Raw genomic sequence first — 20,117 nt, forward strand, 5'->3', positions numbered from 1 at the left:
AGAGAGAGATAGAGAGAGAGAGAGAGAGAGAGAGAGGGAATATGAATATAAAGCAAAGAATGACATTACCAGTGTTGGTTCAGGGAGGGGGACACAAGCAGGACACAAGCAGAACTATTAAGGGAACAGGGTTGTTGGACTTGGAGAAGACCCAGAGGAGGGCATAGTCTCTGTCCTTTAGTGTGTGATGAGAGTGCCAGTGGGGACAGTGTGACCTCATCATTAGGGCCCAAACACGGAGAGGAAGGAGATCAGGCTCCAGCTAAAAGCTAGCACCAGTCTTCATCCCTCTTTGCCAGTTGTGGCAAAGGCAACACCTACACTAAGTACCCCCAAACTGCACATAAGTCACAGAGATGGCAGCTCAAATATTTGGCTGTTCAGTGCTGTTCAAAGATGGGGTGTGCTGCTTTGGGGGCGTGAGGCTCTTGTCAAGAGCTTGATAACACTTTGAGTGGGCCGCCATTCATTAGGGATCAAGTTTCCTCACTGCCTGGGTGTCCACAACATGGCCTTCCCTTTTGGCATGAAGATAAGGAGGGGTTCTTTGATAGAGGGACCTAACAGCTGGTGCTACATGCAACTGGAATCCTGCAGTGTCCCTGGGGTTTGAGGACCTGGCACATAGAGATCAAAACACATCCTTCTTCACTTGTTTTCCACCTGAATGGAGTGTCTGGTGGGCTCTGAGAAACAGAATGTGAGGGTGTGGAAAATAAGAACTGTGTGCAGGTAGAGGCTGAGTTGGCCTGGGAGTTAGCAAACTTTAATTTCTTCTTTATGGGCTCTAATGGATGGAGATCAGTATGGACTGATGATCCTGAGGGCCTTTCTAGCTTGTTCCATGAGGTGGAACAGACTCAACCTCTGCTGAGACTGCTGGGGTGGAAACAGAAGGGGCAGGTCAGTCCCAATTCTGTTTATGGGGATATTGCTCTACCACAGGTAGGAGACTGTGTTCATATTTCCAGATATCTACAGTGATAGAACAGAACATTTTGGCTCTGGGGACAACCAAAGTTATGAGTAGGCTGGGTCTGTAAAATTTTGCATGGCTGTTAGAAATTCCCTGAGAGAACCTCTGATAAAGGCTTGGGAACACATTAACTATGTGCCTCTTCCATAGCAGACTGACCCTAGGTCATCCAGTGAGTTAGTAACAGAGGTAGGACCAGAGCCCAGAGCTGCATACTCCTTTTATCTGACTTCCAGATAATCAGAGCAATCTGAATTCCTCTGAGGACATAGACTTCATTGAACAATGATTATATATTGTATTTTTGCATCCAAGCTCTGGCCTCTCTAGAAGGTTCATGTACTTCTCTTTGACATTAGAAGTCTGGAAAGAAAGATGTGCTAGTGAAATCCTACTGGAAAGAGGGAGAGAGATAGGGAGAAAGAGACATGGCAGGAGGTGGTTGGAAGAACCACGGTCTAGAAGCTCAGGATTATGGTCACTTTAAAACCAGACCCTGACTTGAGATTTTATAATGTTTGATTGCAAGGCCATCAGATGTCATGCAAACAGTGAGCTCAGTTTTATGAACAGGGAGACAGAACCCAGAAAGACAGAGGGTCTGTCCCAAGGCCCCAGAGTGGGTAGTGGCAGAGCTGGGTGCGGAGCACAGGGCTCCTGACTTCTAGTCCATGGGTCTGTTTCTAGCTTTCAGTTTTCCCATGGAGCAGGGAGAGTTAAGAACAAAAATAAGTGTTTTCATGGTGACAACAGATACTGGAACTGAGAACTGTTGAAACAGCTGGAGATGACCAGAAAATAAGTGCTATGAGCCCCCCTGATTCTGTCTTGTGAGAGAATGCCAGCAGATGACTCTGGGCTTGTGTACAGAAAGCTGCCAAGTCATGAGTCAGGGCAGTCAGCTCTCCATAAAGATGTACCAATGCTTAGGGTGGCACAAGTAACCACAGGGATCATTCCAGCCAGATGGCAGGTGGTCTGAGTGCTGGGAACTCCCCAACTCTGCAGTCCTGTCCATGTAAGGACAAGGTAGATGCAAAGCATCTCAAAACTGATCATGTTAGTCCCGGCAAGACTTTTGGTTTTGGACGTGTCATGTCCCCTTTCTGCTCACCGAAGTGTGAGTCATAATAATCAACACAGATGTGACCATGTTTTGATGATGCATTGAGATTATTGATGTCAAGTAGCCAGTGCAGCTCACAGGTAGACACCCCTCAAATGGTAGTATCTTTCTCCCTCAAGCTTCTTTTTGTCACTGTTACAATGGTTCAGCTTAGCAATGCCATTTAGCAGAGTGGATTGGCTAGTGAAATGCTCATTAAAATGAAATTCCTGACATCATCTGATGGTTTGAAGGGTCTCAATTATGCAGCAGAGAGTTTGAGCTCATCTGATGTATTTAGGAAAGTGTGCAGGATTCTCCCTTCATCCGTTGAAAATGTTTTAATCCTTTTAAGAAAAAGAGGATTGATTATTTTAATGATCTGCATTATAGTTCCATCTTTCTTGGAGAATATACAGGAGAGTCCCAACAGTGACATCTAGAGAAACTGCTCTGTTCTCAGTAGAATTTGGGATCCATGTGAATCCTTCATCTAAGGAAGAAGGGCTATAATTTAACCAATTCCTTGATGCCACCAGACCAACTACTGATGAAGAAATGGACTGCAAGAAGAGCCATTGGTTAAAGAAAGGAGAGCTGGGGGACCCTAGACGTATAGCAACATTTGGGAATTGCCCATTCTGTTGCCCTTCATGTGAAGCTCAGAGAAAATGATTCGTAAATTCAAATTCAGATTAAGTTGAAATTCATTTAAATTTACTGAAGGTTTCTTAAGGTTTGGGAACCTTTTTAGTCCTGTTGCAGTACATAAGATAAAGTTATCTGACTTTATGGATGTTTGTTTGGAATACCTTTATACTAAAAGCAGACTGAATTGACATGATAAGGAATGTTTAAGAAAAACTTTGAAGTCTTTAAGAGGGAGGACAAGTCTAAAGTCATAGAGTAAAGTGACACATATTTTTGATAACTTCACAAACTCCTCTTTGCAACACAGAAGTATGTCAGCTCTCACTGAGAGCAATAATAATCCCTACGTCAAGGGCTGGCAGGAGGGTTACATAAAATAATACACTACAGTAAACACGGCGTCTACTAGCAATAGTTGGGTAGTTCAGGGTCTTGATGTTTGGTTTATAGAAATTTAAGATCCCTGAGAAGGACCATTCCCCCTTGAGTGAAAGGAAGAAAGGAAAAAATAAAAAAAAGAAGAAAAAATAATCCAAGACTTAACAACATTGGCGCCTTGGACATTCTAGATGCAGATCAGTCCATCTTGTAGAAATGAAGTCTGCTCCCTAGTACTGTCTTTCTAGGGGAAGGTGCAATGAAGAGGAGGGATGGTCTGTTTCCTCTCCTGTGTCTCTTTTTCCCTAGTGGTCATGCCCTAGAAGGGCCACTACCACCTAAATTTGGCCATGGAACATCAGAAATAGCTGTGTACTGGGGAGAAGGCAGTCTCTTGGTCCAGTTTCACAACTTTTAATGGGCAGCTTATACTGATTCCCTGAGGTGGTTCTTTGGAGAGCCACCCTCACCTGGTAACCTTTAATGCCTACATCTTCTTTTTAAGAGAGAGGGGTGAGGAGGGTCCTGCCAAGCCATGTAAAAACTGTACATGTTAGAACAGTATGATGGTTAAAGAATACTGGGCTAGTTGGTTGACTAATTGAGTATTACACCAAAGCAACATCCATCCCTGGTCACTCCCTTCCCTAACACTAAAAAATAGGAATCCCATCTCTAAGAGGAAGAATGAGTTGCTTTGAGTTTCAGTACTGGACTGTAGATGTACCGAATTCCAATCTAGTTCTCTGTATTTGATTCCCAATTTTCAGCTGGAGGCAGAATACAGGCAAGGGTTAGGGATAGGCTGAAAGGACCCTCAGCTCCCTCACAAGGTCTATCTATTTCTCCAATTTCCTTAGAGCCTCTGGGAAGCTGTCAGAGGCCACATGACATTTGCTGGAAGATAAATCTCTTCCAGCTGACCTTGGGATGGAATCACCCTGAGTCAACTGACCTCCACCAAACCCACATGTGGAAGCCAATTTCACCCTCTCTGCCACAGAACAAGATAACAGGATGCTTCAGAGACGTGGAGACAGACAGTAGGGGGCTGGCATGGAGGAAGTGCAGGCCTGTGAGTGGGACATCCAGACAGGGAGAGCAGTAGGGTCACTGGAAGGAAGTGATTCATACCCCATCCCTTGGCTACACAGAAGAGCTTCAAGGCAGATAAGACTGGATTTGAGACTTTGCCCCACTCCTGATTCACTGTGAAGCCTTAGACAAGTCAGTAAGCGGCTCTATGCTCCTGTCTGCTTACACACAAAATAGTGCTCATAATGATCCTTGGGCTTGTTGTGAGGCTGGATGAGCACATCATAAAGTACTCAGTGAGCTTTTGGTACATTGTGGATGCCCATTAGTGCCATTATTCTTACTCTGCTAGGCTATATATATGCAGTGGTTGGATGGTGGGTACAAGGAAGCTGTCTTAAACATGACCTACAGAATTCATCTAGCTCAGGTCAGAACTATTGGCTGGTGAGGTATTATATTAGGGCAAGGTTCAAGGAGTACTGGGAAAGTTGAGGATGAGACCAAAGGCACAAAATCATTCTGCAAAATAAAGTTGGCCAAATTTAAATCTGCAGATTTTACAGGGGTAAGTAGAAGTGGCTGGAAATGGGGAGAAGGATATAAATACAGGTACGAAGGTGAGCAGGTTTGCTTATATGGCAGAGGGCTGAGACCCAGGGAAAAAGCTGTCCTTTCAGGAACACTTAGTGGCTGGAACAGCTGAGTCCTTCCTTACATGAGCAGAGGGTGCTCACACTCAATTCTACATCATCGCCTGCTGGGCTGCACTATGGTATGATATGCTGCCCTAGCAGCTCGCTACATGTCCTAAATTTTTCTGTAGATGTTGCTACATACAAATGTAGGAATTGTTGAAATCCAAGGAATTCAGAGCAAAGGTGGCTGCATTCTGTGATTTGGACAAATAAGCCTCATACCATGCACATGTGGGAGCCACTAAATGTGGTGGAAGCATAAAGGTAGAACAAGTGACAAGGAGATAGATGCATGAGCCATGCTGTCCTTGCCCCACCTTTCTTGGCTTCAGGCTGTATACGGTGTGAGGTAGGGAGTCATTTTATTTGGCTATGAAGCAAAAGCTTGAAACCCATGCCTCAAGGATACAGGCTCTACCAGGTGGCAGAGGGAGATGAGGATGACCCTGTGGTGGCTTCATGCAGAAGTCATTCTAAACTTCCTCCTCCAAATGAGAGAATAACATTCAGAGAGGAGAAAGGCAGAGAAAAGTCTCTCTCCAACCTCTGGTTCTGGTCCACAGCTCCGGCCTTTCCCATGAGGGTCCATGAGTCCTGAGCCCACTGGGATGAGTGTGAGGCTGCAGTTAGCTGGACTCACTTGTGGCCAGGAATGGGAGACTTGTATTTGGGCTCCTTATCAGAATAGGAACTGCATTCTGTGGTTTCCCTGAAGCTAAGCGTATCCTGTGTTCAGTGACTTTCAAGTATTTGCAGGGCCCTGCATCCCAGGCTCAGGCCTCTGCTGGTTTCCTGCTGATGCTGGATGATTTCCAGCAGCTGTTGCGACAGACTCTGCTCCCGAGAAGCTTCCCACCCTTGCACTCTCCAGTGACAGCCCCTGGAGCTTCCTTCAAAACATTTCTAGAAGTTGGATCTCCTCTGCCTGGAATGTCTTGCAATGTCTTTTTCTTCAAAAGGGACAATTTGCTGCTTGTGCCTGTTTAAGATTGGCTTGTTGGGGAAGGAGGCTAGGTCTTCAGATTCCCCAAGGTTTGTTAGATTTTCTTCTTCTGTCTTTACATTTCAGACAATAAAATTATAGTCTCAGAAAGCATCAAGTCTGAACAGAGTTCCAATTCATTCAGTACATTATAGTTGGTCTACTGATGAAATTCAAAGACTTGCCCCAGGAAATGGGTACTGGAGCCCAGGTCTTGTCCTAAGGTGATATTCTTTCCATCTCACTTTACTACAGTGTCCATAGTTTGCTGAGCCAAGTGCAGACTTCCATTAAAAGCAGGAGAAAGACTGGGACCATACGCAGCAAGACATTTGGATCTGACAGCTAAAGCACACCATGTCTGGGGCATTGGGAAGAGCTCCGGATACTCATCCTTGCTCTGCTATTAACTCCTTGTGAGAGCTAAGACAAGGCATCCTAATACCCTGAATCTCAGTTTCTTATCTGAGAATGCTAAGAGAAAAATAATTCCCACGTTGTTTGCTTTCGGAGTTGGGGCTGAGATCAACACTAAGGTGGTATGAAACTTTCTTTAACAAAAGTTTCACTGCCTTAGTGGGGAGCATTATTAGCATTTAAAAAAATCTGATTGCAGAAACATTGAACTGTAAATGGAGATTGCTTTTGGTTCCTGTTTTGATCTTCCTCTATGGCCCGTGGAAGAAGAGATCTGGTAAGTGATTGAGTCCATGGTGACCAGTTTTGGATATTTCACAAACCGAAGAACTTTTCTTCAAAATGAAAATTCAAGGACCAATATGGAGCAGGCAGCTTTTTACTTTGCCTGCTGCGATAATTCATACAAAACTAAAAAACAGTCAGAAAGCAAGTCAATTTAAGTCCCATCCACATCAACTTATTACTGTAAGAGGACATTTCACCAAAGGACGCAGGGAGGACATACTCAGAGGCAGAGTGTGCACACATTGTGGCTAACTGACCATATGAACAAGCCTAATTTGCCCTTTCCTCCATTCCACTGTGGACTGATGAACTTTAGTATGTGATCAAGGTGCTCCATATGTGAGGAACTGAGATTCAGGATAGCTGAGGACCTGTCCCCTAATCAAAACTACCCACGATGCTGAGATTATGGCCATGTTCAAGGTTGCTTCTTTCTCTTTAGAAAAACAAAAGGTCCAGTCTTACTGGGAAAGTCAAGAGGGATGTAATGGTGAAAGGATGGAAATAGGGGCTGGGGAATTTTATTTACTCAGTGCATTTTGTTCTTTTCAAAGCACTATAGAAATGTGTGCTACAATTTAATGCAGACATCCAACTCCAAAGCCTGTCTGTTGACACTACAGAGGTTACCAAGCTCTGGTCTACGAGCCAAAGCCAAGTCACCACACCTTATTCTGTAAATGAACAAAGTTTTATGGGAATGCAGCCAGGCCTGCTCATTTGTGTGTAGTCTGGTTGCTTTATAACTGTGACAGCTGGGCTGACTAATTGCAGCAGAGACATCAAGGGCTCAAAAAGCCTAAAATATTTACTATCTGGAACTGTATACAAGATGTTTGCTTTGTTTCTCATTTTACTTGGCTCCTTTTTGCACTAATGTGACTGTCTACACAGGCACTATGGGAAATGAGGCTACACATTAAGTAATTTCAACCAAGATTGAGACATGGTTCACAAAGTTGTGATTATTAACTGCTTTGAAAGACCCAGAGAGCTGGTTTGCTGCGGGCTCTTGACCCAACTTTCCAAGTCTCTGGGTGGCAGAAAGAAGAAAAAACAAGGTCAAGCATATCCTAAAGGAAACTCCAAGTATGATGATGTCTGTGTGAAATGTGGCAGATCTTGGTCCCAAAGATGCCCTAGTGTCCCTGCCCCAGTATCTGTGACAGCCTCCTGCCTCCTCCTTCCCTTTTTCCCTATGAGCTGTCTGGTTGTTTAGCTGTACTAGCTATTCAAGTTCTAAAGAATATTAGACTGAGAAGGGGGATTATGTTCTTAGGTGGAATAGAACGGCTTAGAGAAGACCTCTGGGTTTAACCATATATGACCCTGAGCAAGACACCACTTTCTCTCTCTGGACCTTACTTTTCCTTCTCTGAATGATAAAAATATTAACCAGATATCTCTGAGTTTTTCATATTCCATATAACTAACCTCTCCATATCATGCTTCTGGGGCTAGTAGAGACAAGATGTAGTTAATAATTTCAGTGATTGGAAAGATGAGGAAGTAGTCTGTTTTCAGAAGTCCTCAAGTTCATTAGTCCTTTTGGCTTTTACCAGTTATTGAATAATTACCACATGCTGGTTGCTATGCCAAGCAGTTTATAGACAGGGTGTGACTGGTTTCTCCAGTATGTTAGAGGTGAGTACTATTATTCCCATTTAAGAGCTCAGGGGGGCTGAGATTTAGGTCAGTGGCGCTATCACCTGCCTCGCAAGTGCAGTGTTCCATGTTCAATCTCTGGTAGCAAAACAAAACAAAACAAACAGACAAAAAAACTCAGGAACTGAGGTTCCTAGGTAGAAAGCTGAGAAAAGACTAATATATGTCCTTGTCCATTTTAGGGTTTCAAGCTCTCAATAAAATAACTGCTTTCTATTTCCATCAGTGTCCAGGTAAGCATCCATTAGTGGGATTGTTGAGGAATGGTGGGAGGTTTGTGAGGATGGGACTTCCTGAGTAAATCAAGATGCATCAGCTCTGACCCAAGCAGACTCCACCTCTACACTCACCACCTTCCTGTTGGGCTCAGTCATAGTGGTTGGGAATGGGGTGCTACCTCTTTGACATCATCTGGATGATACTACACATTGACTCCTAATTCCAAGATCTTACCTCCTTTATGAGGGGAGTTGCCAGGTGGGCTGAGAACGGAGTCCTGGGAGAAAGGAAAGAAAACAGCAAGATGAGGATGACATACAGTTAAAAAAACAAACAAAACTTTTTAAAAAAATTTCCAATTGGGTTGTAATTTAGAATTTATCCTCTGACTCTTTGCTTTGAAAAAGTAATTTACTGATGTTATATACAATGGGCTCCTACTCATTATTTGGCAACCTACCTATCAGAAACACAAAACAAGAATGAGTATCCATCCACATTTCATGGACAAGAAGCAAGGGACCGAGCTAAATACAGTGGCTTGCCCAGAGCTATCCAGGGAATTTATGGAGGCCGCAGCTGGAACACTTACTTTCCAATCTATTATTTCCCCCACCATATGTGTTAGTTTTGCTCCCTTGTGTCAACATAAGAACAATCAAGTGAATTGTATAAATATATATATGGGTTTTTCCATGTTTGATTCATCTGCAAAAGTATGTTGTAAACATACCTGGAAGGAACAATTCTAGCTCTCCTGTGGTTGGAAATTCTGAATTAACTGAGTATTTATTAGCCAAGAATTGTGAAGGTACCATAAATAAACTGAATTATTGCCCTTTGTGGATTTATTACATGTTTAAGTCTGAATATAGCATATAAATATTTACAAAAGCATAATGTAAATAAATGTAAATATATATTATATGTTATAAATACACATTATATTATTTGTTCTATAATTCACATAAATATATACATAAATTTTTACATAAATAAATAAGAGGTTGAGTGGAACAAATTGCTGAAGGAAGGAGTCATGGCTGGGGGCGGGCATCAAAGGAAGTCTAATCAGCTGCTCTGGGAAAGTAGCCCACAGAAGAAGAGGGACAAGGATCTTCTTTCCCCAGAATTCCTCAGAAACTAACTGTCCTCTCTTCTCCCGTCTCTTTCTTCCTCTGCAAACCATGGAGTCACCCTAAGTGTCCTGCCAGGAAGGAATAAAGTATCATATTCATCTGTATGTCCTGTAGTGATTTGAATTAAGATATTAACAAACACCTGGAGAGGGTATTTGCATGGAGAAACACAACTTTCCAATCTCTACCAATGCTGAAAGTTTAAAGCTGCCCGTACCTGATTTTCTTAGGGCTCTGTACGAATGTCTACGGCCATCTGGAGGTAACATTTTCATTCTACCACTCCACCAGGAGCTTTATGCCTTGCCTTCCTGGGACACTGTCTTCTGATCAATGGGTCACTTCTCTGATTCAGATGGGGCGTATTAAATCACAAAGATCTCTGGAAAGCAAAGCCTGGGTGATCTGGGGATGAGGAAGTCAATCTAAACTTTTCAGTCTCCATTTCTCATTGGAATATAGGCTGATTTAGTCTCGAAGGTCCTTTCTCCTCTTCTGAACGTGATTTTATTGCCTCAGTTGAAAGTTTTAAACCTATTTTAACAGTGTTTCACCTCTATGATCATTCAATTACATATGCAGTTTTCAGGAAAGCCTGCAAAATTCCCCTTTGTGTTGCCTCTGTGAACAACAGTCAACATTTCAAGATTTAACAAGCAAATGACTGACTGCCAAGCTCGGCTATCAATTAGCAGGATGTGCAACTACACAAAGAAAAACATTTACATTTAAACACGATGCTGAGGTCTTAGAATCCATCAGCAGCCCAGGGCCTGTCCAGAGTCAGCGCAGAATAGCAAGACCAGTAGAGCCAGCCTGGAGGAAATGCTAGAGAATCATTCATTCAACACATGCTGGATGAGCACCTGACACGTGGTGGGTACTATGTTACTCACTGAAAGATGTGCCACCAATGTCATCATCAAAGTCATTTAAAAAGGACAAATATATAATTAGAATGGAAAGTTGTGCCAAGAGCTGTGAAAGAAAATAGAGTGCTTTACAATAGTGCTTGCCAGACTTTACTGTAGGGGAGAATCACCTGAGGTTTTATTAAAATGCCAATTCTGATTCAGCAGGTTTGAATAGAGCTTGGGATTCTGTGTTTCTGGCCACCTCCCAGATGATGGCAATATCCCTGGCCCAGAGTGCACATTTGGAGCATCAAGCGTTTGTGAGTTAAAATTGGGGAGAAGGACCTAACTTATATGGGGGCCAAGGACAGCCTAGCTCCTTTCTCATTTGAGTGCTTCCTGGCTTCTAAACTTCAGACAAGGTCATGTCAGATGGAGAGAACTCAATGTGGCAGAGAATACTGTTGCTTGAATCTTCATCCAGGGCCCAGGAATCCATGAGCAAACTGTGTCCGTTCTCATTTTGAGTACAAGATCTTTCTAGCTTCTTCTGGCTACCCATGGTAAACAAGATTAGTGTCAAAGCCAGAGAGAAACCTAGACATCTTTCAGTCTGTCAAGCTAATTTCATACGGGGAGGACACCAAGGCAGTCACAAGTCAGTGGCACAACCTGGACTGAAATTCTCCAGTGCAATTTCCATTGTCCCATATTAGATGCTGCCTTCAGAAGCCAAAGGTGGAAAAGCTTATTCCTCTCTCCTTTCCCCTTCCCTATGCAGTCCTTGCACTTGAGGGTGAGGGTGGAGAAACAGGGCTAAAGCAATGATGGTTAATGTTTGCTGAAGGCTCTTTGTGCCCCAGTTAAGCGCTATCTACCAACTCTTCTCTGGCAGGATGTCCCCTAGTTTTGGAATTGGGCCCCAAATCTCAACTGGGCATTTGGACACTGGCCAGGGAAGTATGAATCATTTTGCTCAGTGGTTTGGCTTTGAGCACTATAGTACACAGATTTGACTCAGAGGTAAATAAAGACCCTCCCAGGTTGTCATTCTTGGTTCCATGAAGTTGCTCAGAAAACTCCATCACCATAGTTATCAACCTGCTCAACTTCCCTAAGCGTACTTCCTCATTTTGAGGTCTCTACTGATCTCTGATAGGTATCCCAATGATACTGAAGTTCTTTTTTGAGTATGAAGGGAAGAATGGTCAGAGCCTGTTTGTCCCCATCCAAATTATCTTCTCCGAATGGAACTGCTTTCTCTTTTCCTCAGTCACAGAGAGTAGGGGTCCAATAATCCTTCCCTCCACTGGGTTGCTGCAGACATAAGGAGATATTGTGTAGGAAGTGTTAGTAATTGTTTGAAATGATAGGTATGTGGGAGACTGCCTTGGTTCTTACGATATGTTTAATTTGCCTCAGTACCTTAAAGGATGGTTTCTTTTCAGAGTAGTGATGTGGAGGTGCAATCAGCTCCAAAATTTGCTTTTGATGCCAAATGTCCCCCGTGTCTGCAAATGACCAAAGAGCACTGATGTCTGGAATGCGCTATGGGGAGTTCCATGTCCTCTTCTCCTCTGTCTTCACATGGTCTTGTAAAGAGGGCTGTGGCTCGTGGGCCATGGAGATTTCTATCATTTTCAAGCTAACATGATTAAGCTTCTTTTTAAAAAATTTGTATTTTGATCAGTACATGTTTGTAGTACATTATGATTACATTAATCCTGGGAAGTTGTTACATGCACATAACACATGTAATTCCTTTTCCTTCACTCCCTTCCTTCTCCCTCCATCTCTTCGTCCCCTTTTCATTTACTAAAGATGATGACGCTTAATAAGAGTTACTCCTGAGGCTTCTTTTTACATGCATTATCTTATTTGACCTTTAGCATGACTCCAAGAGTTAGGGACTAAGATTTCAAGAAGTGGAGTAACGATTGCCAAAGGTCCCACAGGTGATAGCAGAGAACAGACTCAGACTCAAGTATGGTCTTCATTGCTTTGCCTTGTTCCCTCTCTAGATCTGGCAGGATAAAGCTGGGTATCAAGTGAATAAAGGTTACAGAAAATCCCCAGCGAAAAGACTATTTTTCTTGGGAGCTCATGGTTTGACGTGTTCTGTGAAAGCAGAAATTGGATCAGGTCCTTAAAGCAGTGCTTCTTCTGCTTTCAAGGCCTTCCTACCACTGGGGAATCTTCACGTAATGCAGATTCTGATTCTGGTTCTAGTTAGCTTCTAGCCAAGCCGATGTTGCTGGTCCGTGGGCCATATGTTAAGTAGAAAGTGCTTGAAGACACTATCTAACAGGCAAGTAGGACACCTGTGGTCTTCAGAGATAGCTGTGGGAGGTTGAAGGCGTATTTGGCCTCTGATATGGACTTAGGAATGCCCCACAGTTTGCAAATCCAGTTTTTTAATTCTCTCTGTCTCTTTTCTCAATGCCCCCCTCCATTTGCCATTTAGCTCAACTTCCTGCTGCACTCCTCTCTAGTCAGACACTCTGCCCCAACCAGTCCTCTCTTCACACCTGGCTTGCCTTCCTCTGGGCTGTGCTTCTGCTCATTCTTTTGTCCCATCTGGATTATCCTGCCCCTGTCTCAACTTGCTGTCATCCTGCTGAAAGACAGCTCTTTACAGAAGATAACAGCTCCTAAGTGTGGAAAGGGAGATAGCACGAGGCCAGCATCATCTTCAGCCTTCAACCCATGAAGTAAGGCAGACATGGATTGTGAAGAAGTGGCAACTGCTTATTGAAGCACATTTGTGTCTTCAAAGTTTTACTGCACAGACTACTTCTTAATGAGAAAGGACAGACATATTTTGCCAAGGACGCATTGGTGGCTACCACCTGAATTAAGTGACTAAACATAACCACCAAATACGGGACAATGTGACATAATCCTCTAGCCTCTTTCTAGTAAGAAGTGTACAACTTTACCTAGGCACTTATTCTTGTTAAAAATTTTTCAGAACCAAGAGAAAGTATGAAGACAACTCCAGAATGTGAACTCTTCTATAGCAGGATTGGCCTGGACCCTTCTAAAATGTCAGGGTCATGAAGAAGAAGTAACAAAGGTTAGGAGGGATTATTAGATCAGTGCTTCTCCAACTGTATAGTTCATGCAGATCATCTGGGGAGCCTGTAAAATATAGACTCTGCTTCAGTAGCTGGGGAGTGGGGCCCTGAGATTCTGGTTTTCTAGCAAGTTCATAGGACTACTCATTAAATAGAAACATTCTAGATTAAAATAGACATAATGGAGTGTGTGACCCTAGATTGGAGTCTAGATACCCAAGGAATACAAAACGGAACAGCTCTAGAAGACATTTTTGGATAAGTGCTGAAATTAAAGAATGGACTATATATTATTCTTCTTAGGTGATATAACTGAACTAACACAAATACTCTTGGCTATGGTGACAGCATTGTGCACAACTATGGCAAAATACTGACACTTGCCAAGCTAGTGAAAGGTTATGCAATTGCCTCCCATTCTATTTGTGTATACTTTCAGAACAAACTTTGGGCATAAGATGCTATCTTTCTAACTCTTGCAGGCTTGGTTTTCATTCTAGTTCTTCCACAAATGTCTGCATGCACCCATACGGAAATTGTCCGCCTCTTCTTGGTGTGTGGTATTCTGCCTGGTACCTCAGCTCCGGGGCCTCCTTACCTCAGTTTAGCAGAGAACCCATGAGATAGGATCCCGCTCTGCCCCATGTACTCATCCTCCCATAGCCTGGGGCGAGGGCTTGCTCTTGAGAACATTCTTAGAGGATTAAAAAAACTGTGAGATGGAATGAATGTCAGATGGAATTGAGTTACTCAGGTAATGGGAGGCGTCCTACAGGGGTCAGGTCACCCCTGTTTTGTGTCTGAGAACAAACAGCCCCAAAGATGCTGCTACCACTGTTAACAATCACCACCCTCAGAGTCACTGCTGTTGAGTGGTAAATGGTGCTGTGAGAATGTTTTTCCTCTTAAAAAAATATTTTTATTTAACTAAAAGTGTAAATAAGGTTCAAATGATATAATTGAGAGGGTGAAATAGGAAAAAAAATGGCTGAAGGGAAAGTGGGAAGGGGAGGGGAAAGGAAAGAAGGGAAAAGAAAAAAATGTGAAAAAATGAAAAAATGGAAACAAAGTCTTTAAAAATAGGGAAGGGTGAAGCGGGTGAAGGGAGGACAGGGGTGTGGGGAAAAAACAAGAACCAAGACCTGTCTTGTAAAGGCAAAGGTACAAGATCGCAATGATAAATGTAACTGTATCATTTGCTTTGAATGTACCAATAAACTTAATGTAAAAATGTTTTTATTTGCTTCTAAAGAGAAAAGAGGCAGCTGCTTTCTCTTTCTTTCTAGAAATGTTTACAGTGCTTGGAAATGGAATAATCATGAGCTCTTGCTCTGACCTTTGGGAATGTGACTATCTGCACTATCTCTCCTGGGCTGGCTGAGACTAGGCGCAGCCTCTTCTGTTAAGGACTTCCAGGCCCCCTTGAAATGTAAGCACCTATCTATCTCTGGTATAACCCGGGAGGCTGTCTCACTGTGTCTTCCTTCTTCTTATAAGAAGATGAGAGAAGCTGGATTCCTTCTTTTACTTAGTTGTATAAATCGTGTGAAATCCTACCTGGACTCTATAGTCTTTCTTAGGCTGCCTGGCGGCTGGCACTTCTGTGCTGACTCAGCAATAAATCAATTATTTTGTTTTTTTCTTTCTTTCTTTCCACACTGATGTGACAGTGTGTCTCTTTGTGGCAGGATTTTAAGTCCTCAAGGGAACAGCGCTATAGTCACTTTAAAGGCTCATATCGACAACATTTATTGGGGTGAAAATAAACATTCGATATCCACCTCTAGGAATTTATCCTACAGATATACTTGTAGATGCACTCAGAGGGGCAGAAATCCTGGAGAAAAACACACTAGGCACACATTTAATATATTTTGAAGTCCAGGTATAACAGAATATACTATATGACTCTTTAACAAAGTTAAATGGACTTCTACACATTGACACAGAAAGATCTTTAAGATCTACTGTCAAGTGAACAAAGCAAGGTACAAAATTATGGGTTTATTAGAATGACATGTGTAGTACATATTTGTAGATGCTCAGATTTTAGGAAGGACACATGAGAATCTATTTATGTTGGTTATTTCCACAAAGAGGGGTTGGCGGTTAGCTGGACAGAATGTGAGAGATTTACTTTTTTCCCCTTTACTCTTAATTGCTCCTTACTTTTCTTAATGTAAGTGTGATATTTCACAATAATATACAGATTTAAATACAAATAAAATGACCACTACAGGAACTTTAAATGTATCACCAAAAGAAAGCTTCCTAAACAGTGTAAAAGCAGGAATTTATTGGTTTTTGGGGGGTTGTATACCCAGTTCTTAGTACAATGTTCTGTTCATAGTAGATACCCGTTAAATATTTGAGGTTGAAACCCAAGTTCCTCCTATGTCTCTCCCATGGAGTTTGACCTTGGAATTGTTTGATCTTCAAGCCATAACTCAAGAGGATCTTTTGAAGATCCCACACCCCTATACCACCTCTCCTCCAGCCCCTTGCTTTTAGCCAGGAGCATCACTGCTCTGACCTCCCTTTTCTACCCCTTTGAAATTGCTCATGTTTCTCAAACCAACTTGAAATTCCAATTTCCAGTGATTTCTTAAACTTGCTGCAGAAGCACCATCTCTTCCTACCTTGCGATCTAGGGTAGCCCTGTGTGCCTGTCTTGCATTGATTGGTATGTGTTATGCTTTAACTACTTAAAATTTTGTCTATGGATGTTTCCTTTCACCAAGAACTGTGAGACTTCTTATAGCAGTAAAACCATCTTCATAGTTCGCTACTCCTGTCCCTGTCACACCCCAAGGGAGCTATGTGGCCCTCAGCCCTTGCTGGTTTTAATAATGGGAGGTGAGCCTAAGCATCTTGGCTTTCTCCAGCCTCTTCACTGTCTTAGTTTCACCTGCTCTAAGGTCAGTCTATACTCCTTCTTGCTATCAGATGTTTCCTTGATAACTCAAGCTGCAGGGATTATACCTTTTCTTAACATAGTTAATGTCTGATAAAATTTTAAAAAATAGTATATGTAAAGTGTTTGACACAGAATATCATAACTATTATTAATATTACAGGCAACAGGTTGGGAACAAGTAACTGAGATTCTATGAGTTTTAAAAAAAGTAACAGCACAGCCGGATGTAGGATTAATCCTACAGATATACTTGTAGGTGCACTCAGAGGTGCATGCCTAAAATCCCATGGTGGTGCATGCCTAAAATCCTAGCACTCTGGGAGGCTGAGGCAGGAGGATTGCAAGTTTAAGGCCAGCCTTGGCAAGTTAATGAATCAATGAGACCCTGTTTTAAAATAAAAAAGGGGGGTTCCATCCCCAGCCTGACACATACATATACACACACAGAAGAGGAAGAGAAAGAAAAAGGAACTATATCACACCAAAGCGTAGAATCAAATTATGATGTGCATGTTTTCATATCCAATCATAAAGGGTGAGTCAAGGAAAGAGATGATCAAGAAGGTAAAACTTCCAAGACAAGAGTGGGAACAGAGCTTCTCGATGTTTCTGTGGCCCTTGTACCAGCAGAGGAAATGGAATTCTCATTAAGCAATCACGTGGTCTTGCCATTAGCACTCTCTTGGGGTGGTCTAGTTCAAGCCCATCCTCTCTCTGGGCCTCATTTTCTGTATTTATAAAAATAAGGCAGAGAGACCCACTCTAGTTCTTTCACAGAAGACATCAATTCAACTCCAGATTAGATTCGGATGAGGACAGCTTTGGAACACTCTCTCACCACCCTCCAACCCACCACAATTCTCATCCAAGTCCAGAAGTTCTACCTGCATCCTTCCTTCTGCCAAAGCACTCCTTCAAGGACACTTCAATTCCTTCCTCTGACCAACACACTTCTGCTTCAGCCCAAATCCCAATCGCAGAAATTATAGTCTGTGCTGAAGGAAAGGTACCCTAGATATTTCTAGAACATCATTATTAGATAGAGGCAAGCCCAGTAAGTGATGAGTTTTACGAATTCCGCCATCCAAATCAAATGTTCTCAACCCCCCTCTTTCTAAAAATGATACAGAGATATGAGCTTCAAAGCTTCATTTAAATTTCAAAGTTTGGTGATCCTTGGGAAATAGATATCAAAGCCTTTTAAAGCCCAGGTCTTATTTAGTAACTGAAGAGTTATAGAGCATTTGGCCTGAGACAACAGAAGGAAAATCCGAGCGAATTCTGCAGGATTAGAACACCATGACAAATGGAAGTCATAAACAGAAACCCTCACTTTGGCAGGATGGTGTGTGTGTGTGTGGGTACAGTTCTTAAGTTATCCACGTTAGCAAAAACTTTACCAAAACAAATGAGCCATATATATTGTAGTGCAATATTTTCCTTATTAAAGGAATCTCTGTAAACACTGATTTTCTAAAATATGAAGATGCTTTCTCCCGCATCTCTTCTGTTTTCATAAGCAAATCGTACTGCTTACTTCAAATAAAGTAAATATCTCCAGACAGTTGGACAGCACGTGCCCTGTTGGCCAGGATGACTTAATATTGTGAAGTGTCTCAGAAGGAGCAGTTGTCAAATATTTTTCTATTCTCTGCCTCTCTCCTTTGTTTCTTGTGAGCTCTGTTTTTGAGCTCTTCTCTTCCAAGCAGTGGCTTGCAGGAAGCTTTCAATTTGTTCTTTCAGTTTTGACACTGAAATGCCCAAAGCTCAGAGAAACGCTGGCCTTTTCTCTGCAGTATTTTGTGCTAGCCAATGGCTTCAGAAATTTAGCTCTTTGTTAAATACAAAGAAACAAACACAACAGAGTAAAAACAACAACAACAAAACGTCTTGGCAATAGAGAGGCATCGGAAACCTTCAGACTACTGAACCCAAACTACAGACCCCTGGATCTCCTCTGAGGACCTTGAAGATGCAATGCCAAGTTGTGCAAACAAACTCTGTTTCCCCAGTGGTTTCTTCCTTGGCACAATGAGTCTCTGGCTCAGCGGGATTTAAATCTTAATTTCTCAAGGCCAATCACGTCTCTCCATTCTTTTGGCTCATGTAGGCTTGGAAAGTTTTGAGATGATGGTCCAATAATGTTTCCCTCAAAAATCCAATTTATTTCAGGGAGTAAAGTTCCTATTTCTTTTATTCATTTTTATTTTCACTTTTTGCTCCCAACTAACACCGTATTCTTTTGTTTCCAGGGCCATTTTTCGGGGGGAAGTGGAACATAAATCAGAAAGGGAAAACAAAGCAGGTCGATCCACTCACCGTTCTCTGAACCACCAGGACCATGATGGTTGCCACCGTGAAGACGAGACACAGAGCCAGTGTGGTGGTGGTGAAGTAAAAGTAGCTGCGGCTGGTTCCTCCCAAGTGGCTGGCCACGGTGCCAGGGGACACATGCATGGCTGGCTCTGGGCAAGGGGCCCCTGGGCTGCTTGCGTGCCTGCTGCAGCCCTGGGTCCATTCTTTATATAGTCTTTCCTGCATCACACCTTATCTCTCTTCATCTGATTCAGTTCTGGGCCCATCTCTGTTCCAAGAAGGATTTTCCCCCTGCATCCTGGATCATGTGACTTGGAAAAAAATCTTCACCGGCTGCCTGGCGGAGAAACTCCTCTCTGGGGGCGTGAGGCAAAAGGCGGCGGCAGCAAGGGTGGGGGAGAGGTTCATTTTTCATCGCCTGGGATTCAGTTGAGTGCAGAGAAACTGTCGCTAGAGAGAAGGTGGCTGATGTCAGAGGGCGCGTAGGAAAATGACAGTTCCCTTGTGTGTGTGTGTGTGTGTGTGTGTGTGCGCGCGTGTGTGTGCCCGAAGTAACTTCTGTTTCGTTCAGTCCCAGCCACAAACGCCTTCCTGCCGGAAAGGCTGCATGGTCTCCAGCGAAGCCATGGCTCAGAAGATCACAGATAAATCTCCTTGCTAAGTCTGGGGAAGCTGCTTTCCTTGGACCACAGCAGAGTTACCACGGGTTTGAGTTTGACAACACCCATGCCTTCTGGAAGCTGGAAATACTACCCACTGTCTGGGGGAGAGCTCACACTTGTGGAAATTCATTCAAAGGAGAACAAGCTCATTCACAGCAGCAAAACATTTGGGGGACAGATTCAAAGATCCTGGGAGAGAATAGGAATCTGGAAAATTTGAGCTTTTGAACAAAAACTCCGGTGTTTTGGGAGTGTTAAACAGGCAGATGACCTTAGGACTTCCATAAGGCTGAAAAGGGGGAAGAAATTAGGGAGTGCTGTGGTGTGGACAGGGGTTGAGAACTGTCCCATGTAGGGCAGTGTGCGGGGCATGTATGTGTTTGCGGGGTGTGAGACTAGTGATTACAGAGCCTCTGTAGGCTCAGGCCTCACTCCATCCTTATCTCCTCCCTCTGAGCCAGATGGCATTTCTTCTTTGAAAATGGGAAAATAGAGGCTCCGCAAGGATGAAAACATTGTAAATAAAAGCTGCAAGCATCAAAGTGTGAGAGGACTTGGTTGCATGCTCAAACCTGCCTGAGCCCCCTGAAAGCCTACACTCCATTGCCCAACCTTCCCTGCACTTGCTGGCTGAGCAGCTGAGGTACAGGGTCAGCCTTACCCCTTTAGCTCTGGGTACTTGTCTCAGTCCTTGCGGTCCTTCCTTTCTCTCTCTGAATTATAGTCATCATGAAGATC

At 43.0% G+C, this 20,117-nt stretch overlaps 1 protein-coding gene across 1 annotated transcript in view; it reads right to left on the reverse strand.

Annotated features, from left to right (window-relative positions):
* Tnfsf8 (TNF superfamily member 8) overlaps nt 1–19,184 on the reverse strand; it is a 25,459-nt gene extending 6,275 nt beyond the window's left edge. Inside the window, 3 exon segments of the mRNA XM_010639442.3 lie at nt 8,649–8,691; nt 18,721–18,894; nt 18,896–19,184. Of these exon segments, the coding sequence (XP_010637744.2) occupies nt 8,649–8,691; nt 18,721–18,894; nt 18,896–18,919 (241 nt within the window). The 5' untranslated portion in view covers nt 18,920–19,184.
* Nucleotides 19,185–20,117: the final 933 nt, after the last annotated feature.

The sequence above is a fragment of the Fukomys damarensis genome, unplaced genomic scaffold (assembly GCF_012274545.1).
Source record: "Fukomys damarensis isolate Sample0158 unplaced genomic scaffold, DMR_v1.0_HiC HiC_scaffold_36, whole genome shotgun sequence".
Lineage (NCBI taxonomy): Eukaryota > Metazoa > Chordata > Mammalia > Rodentia > Bathyergidae > Fukomys > Fukomys damarensis.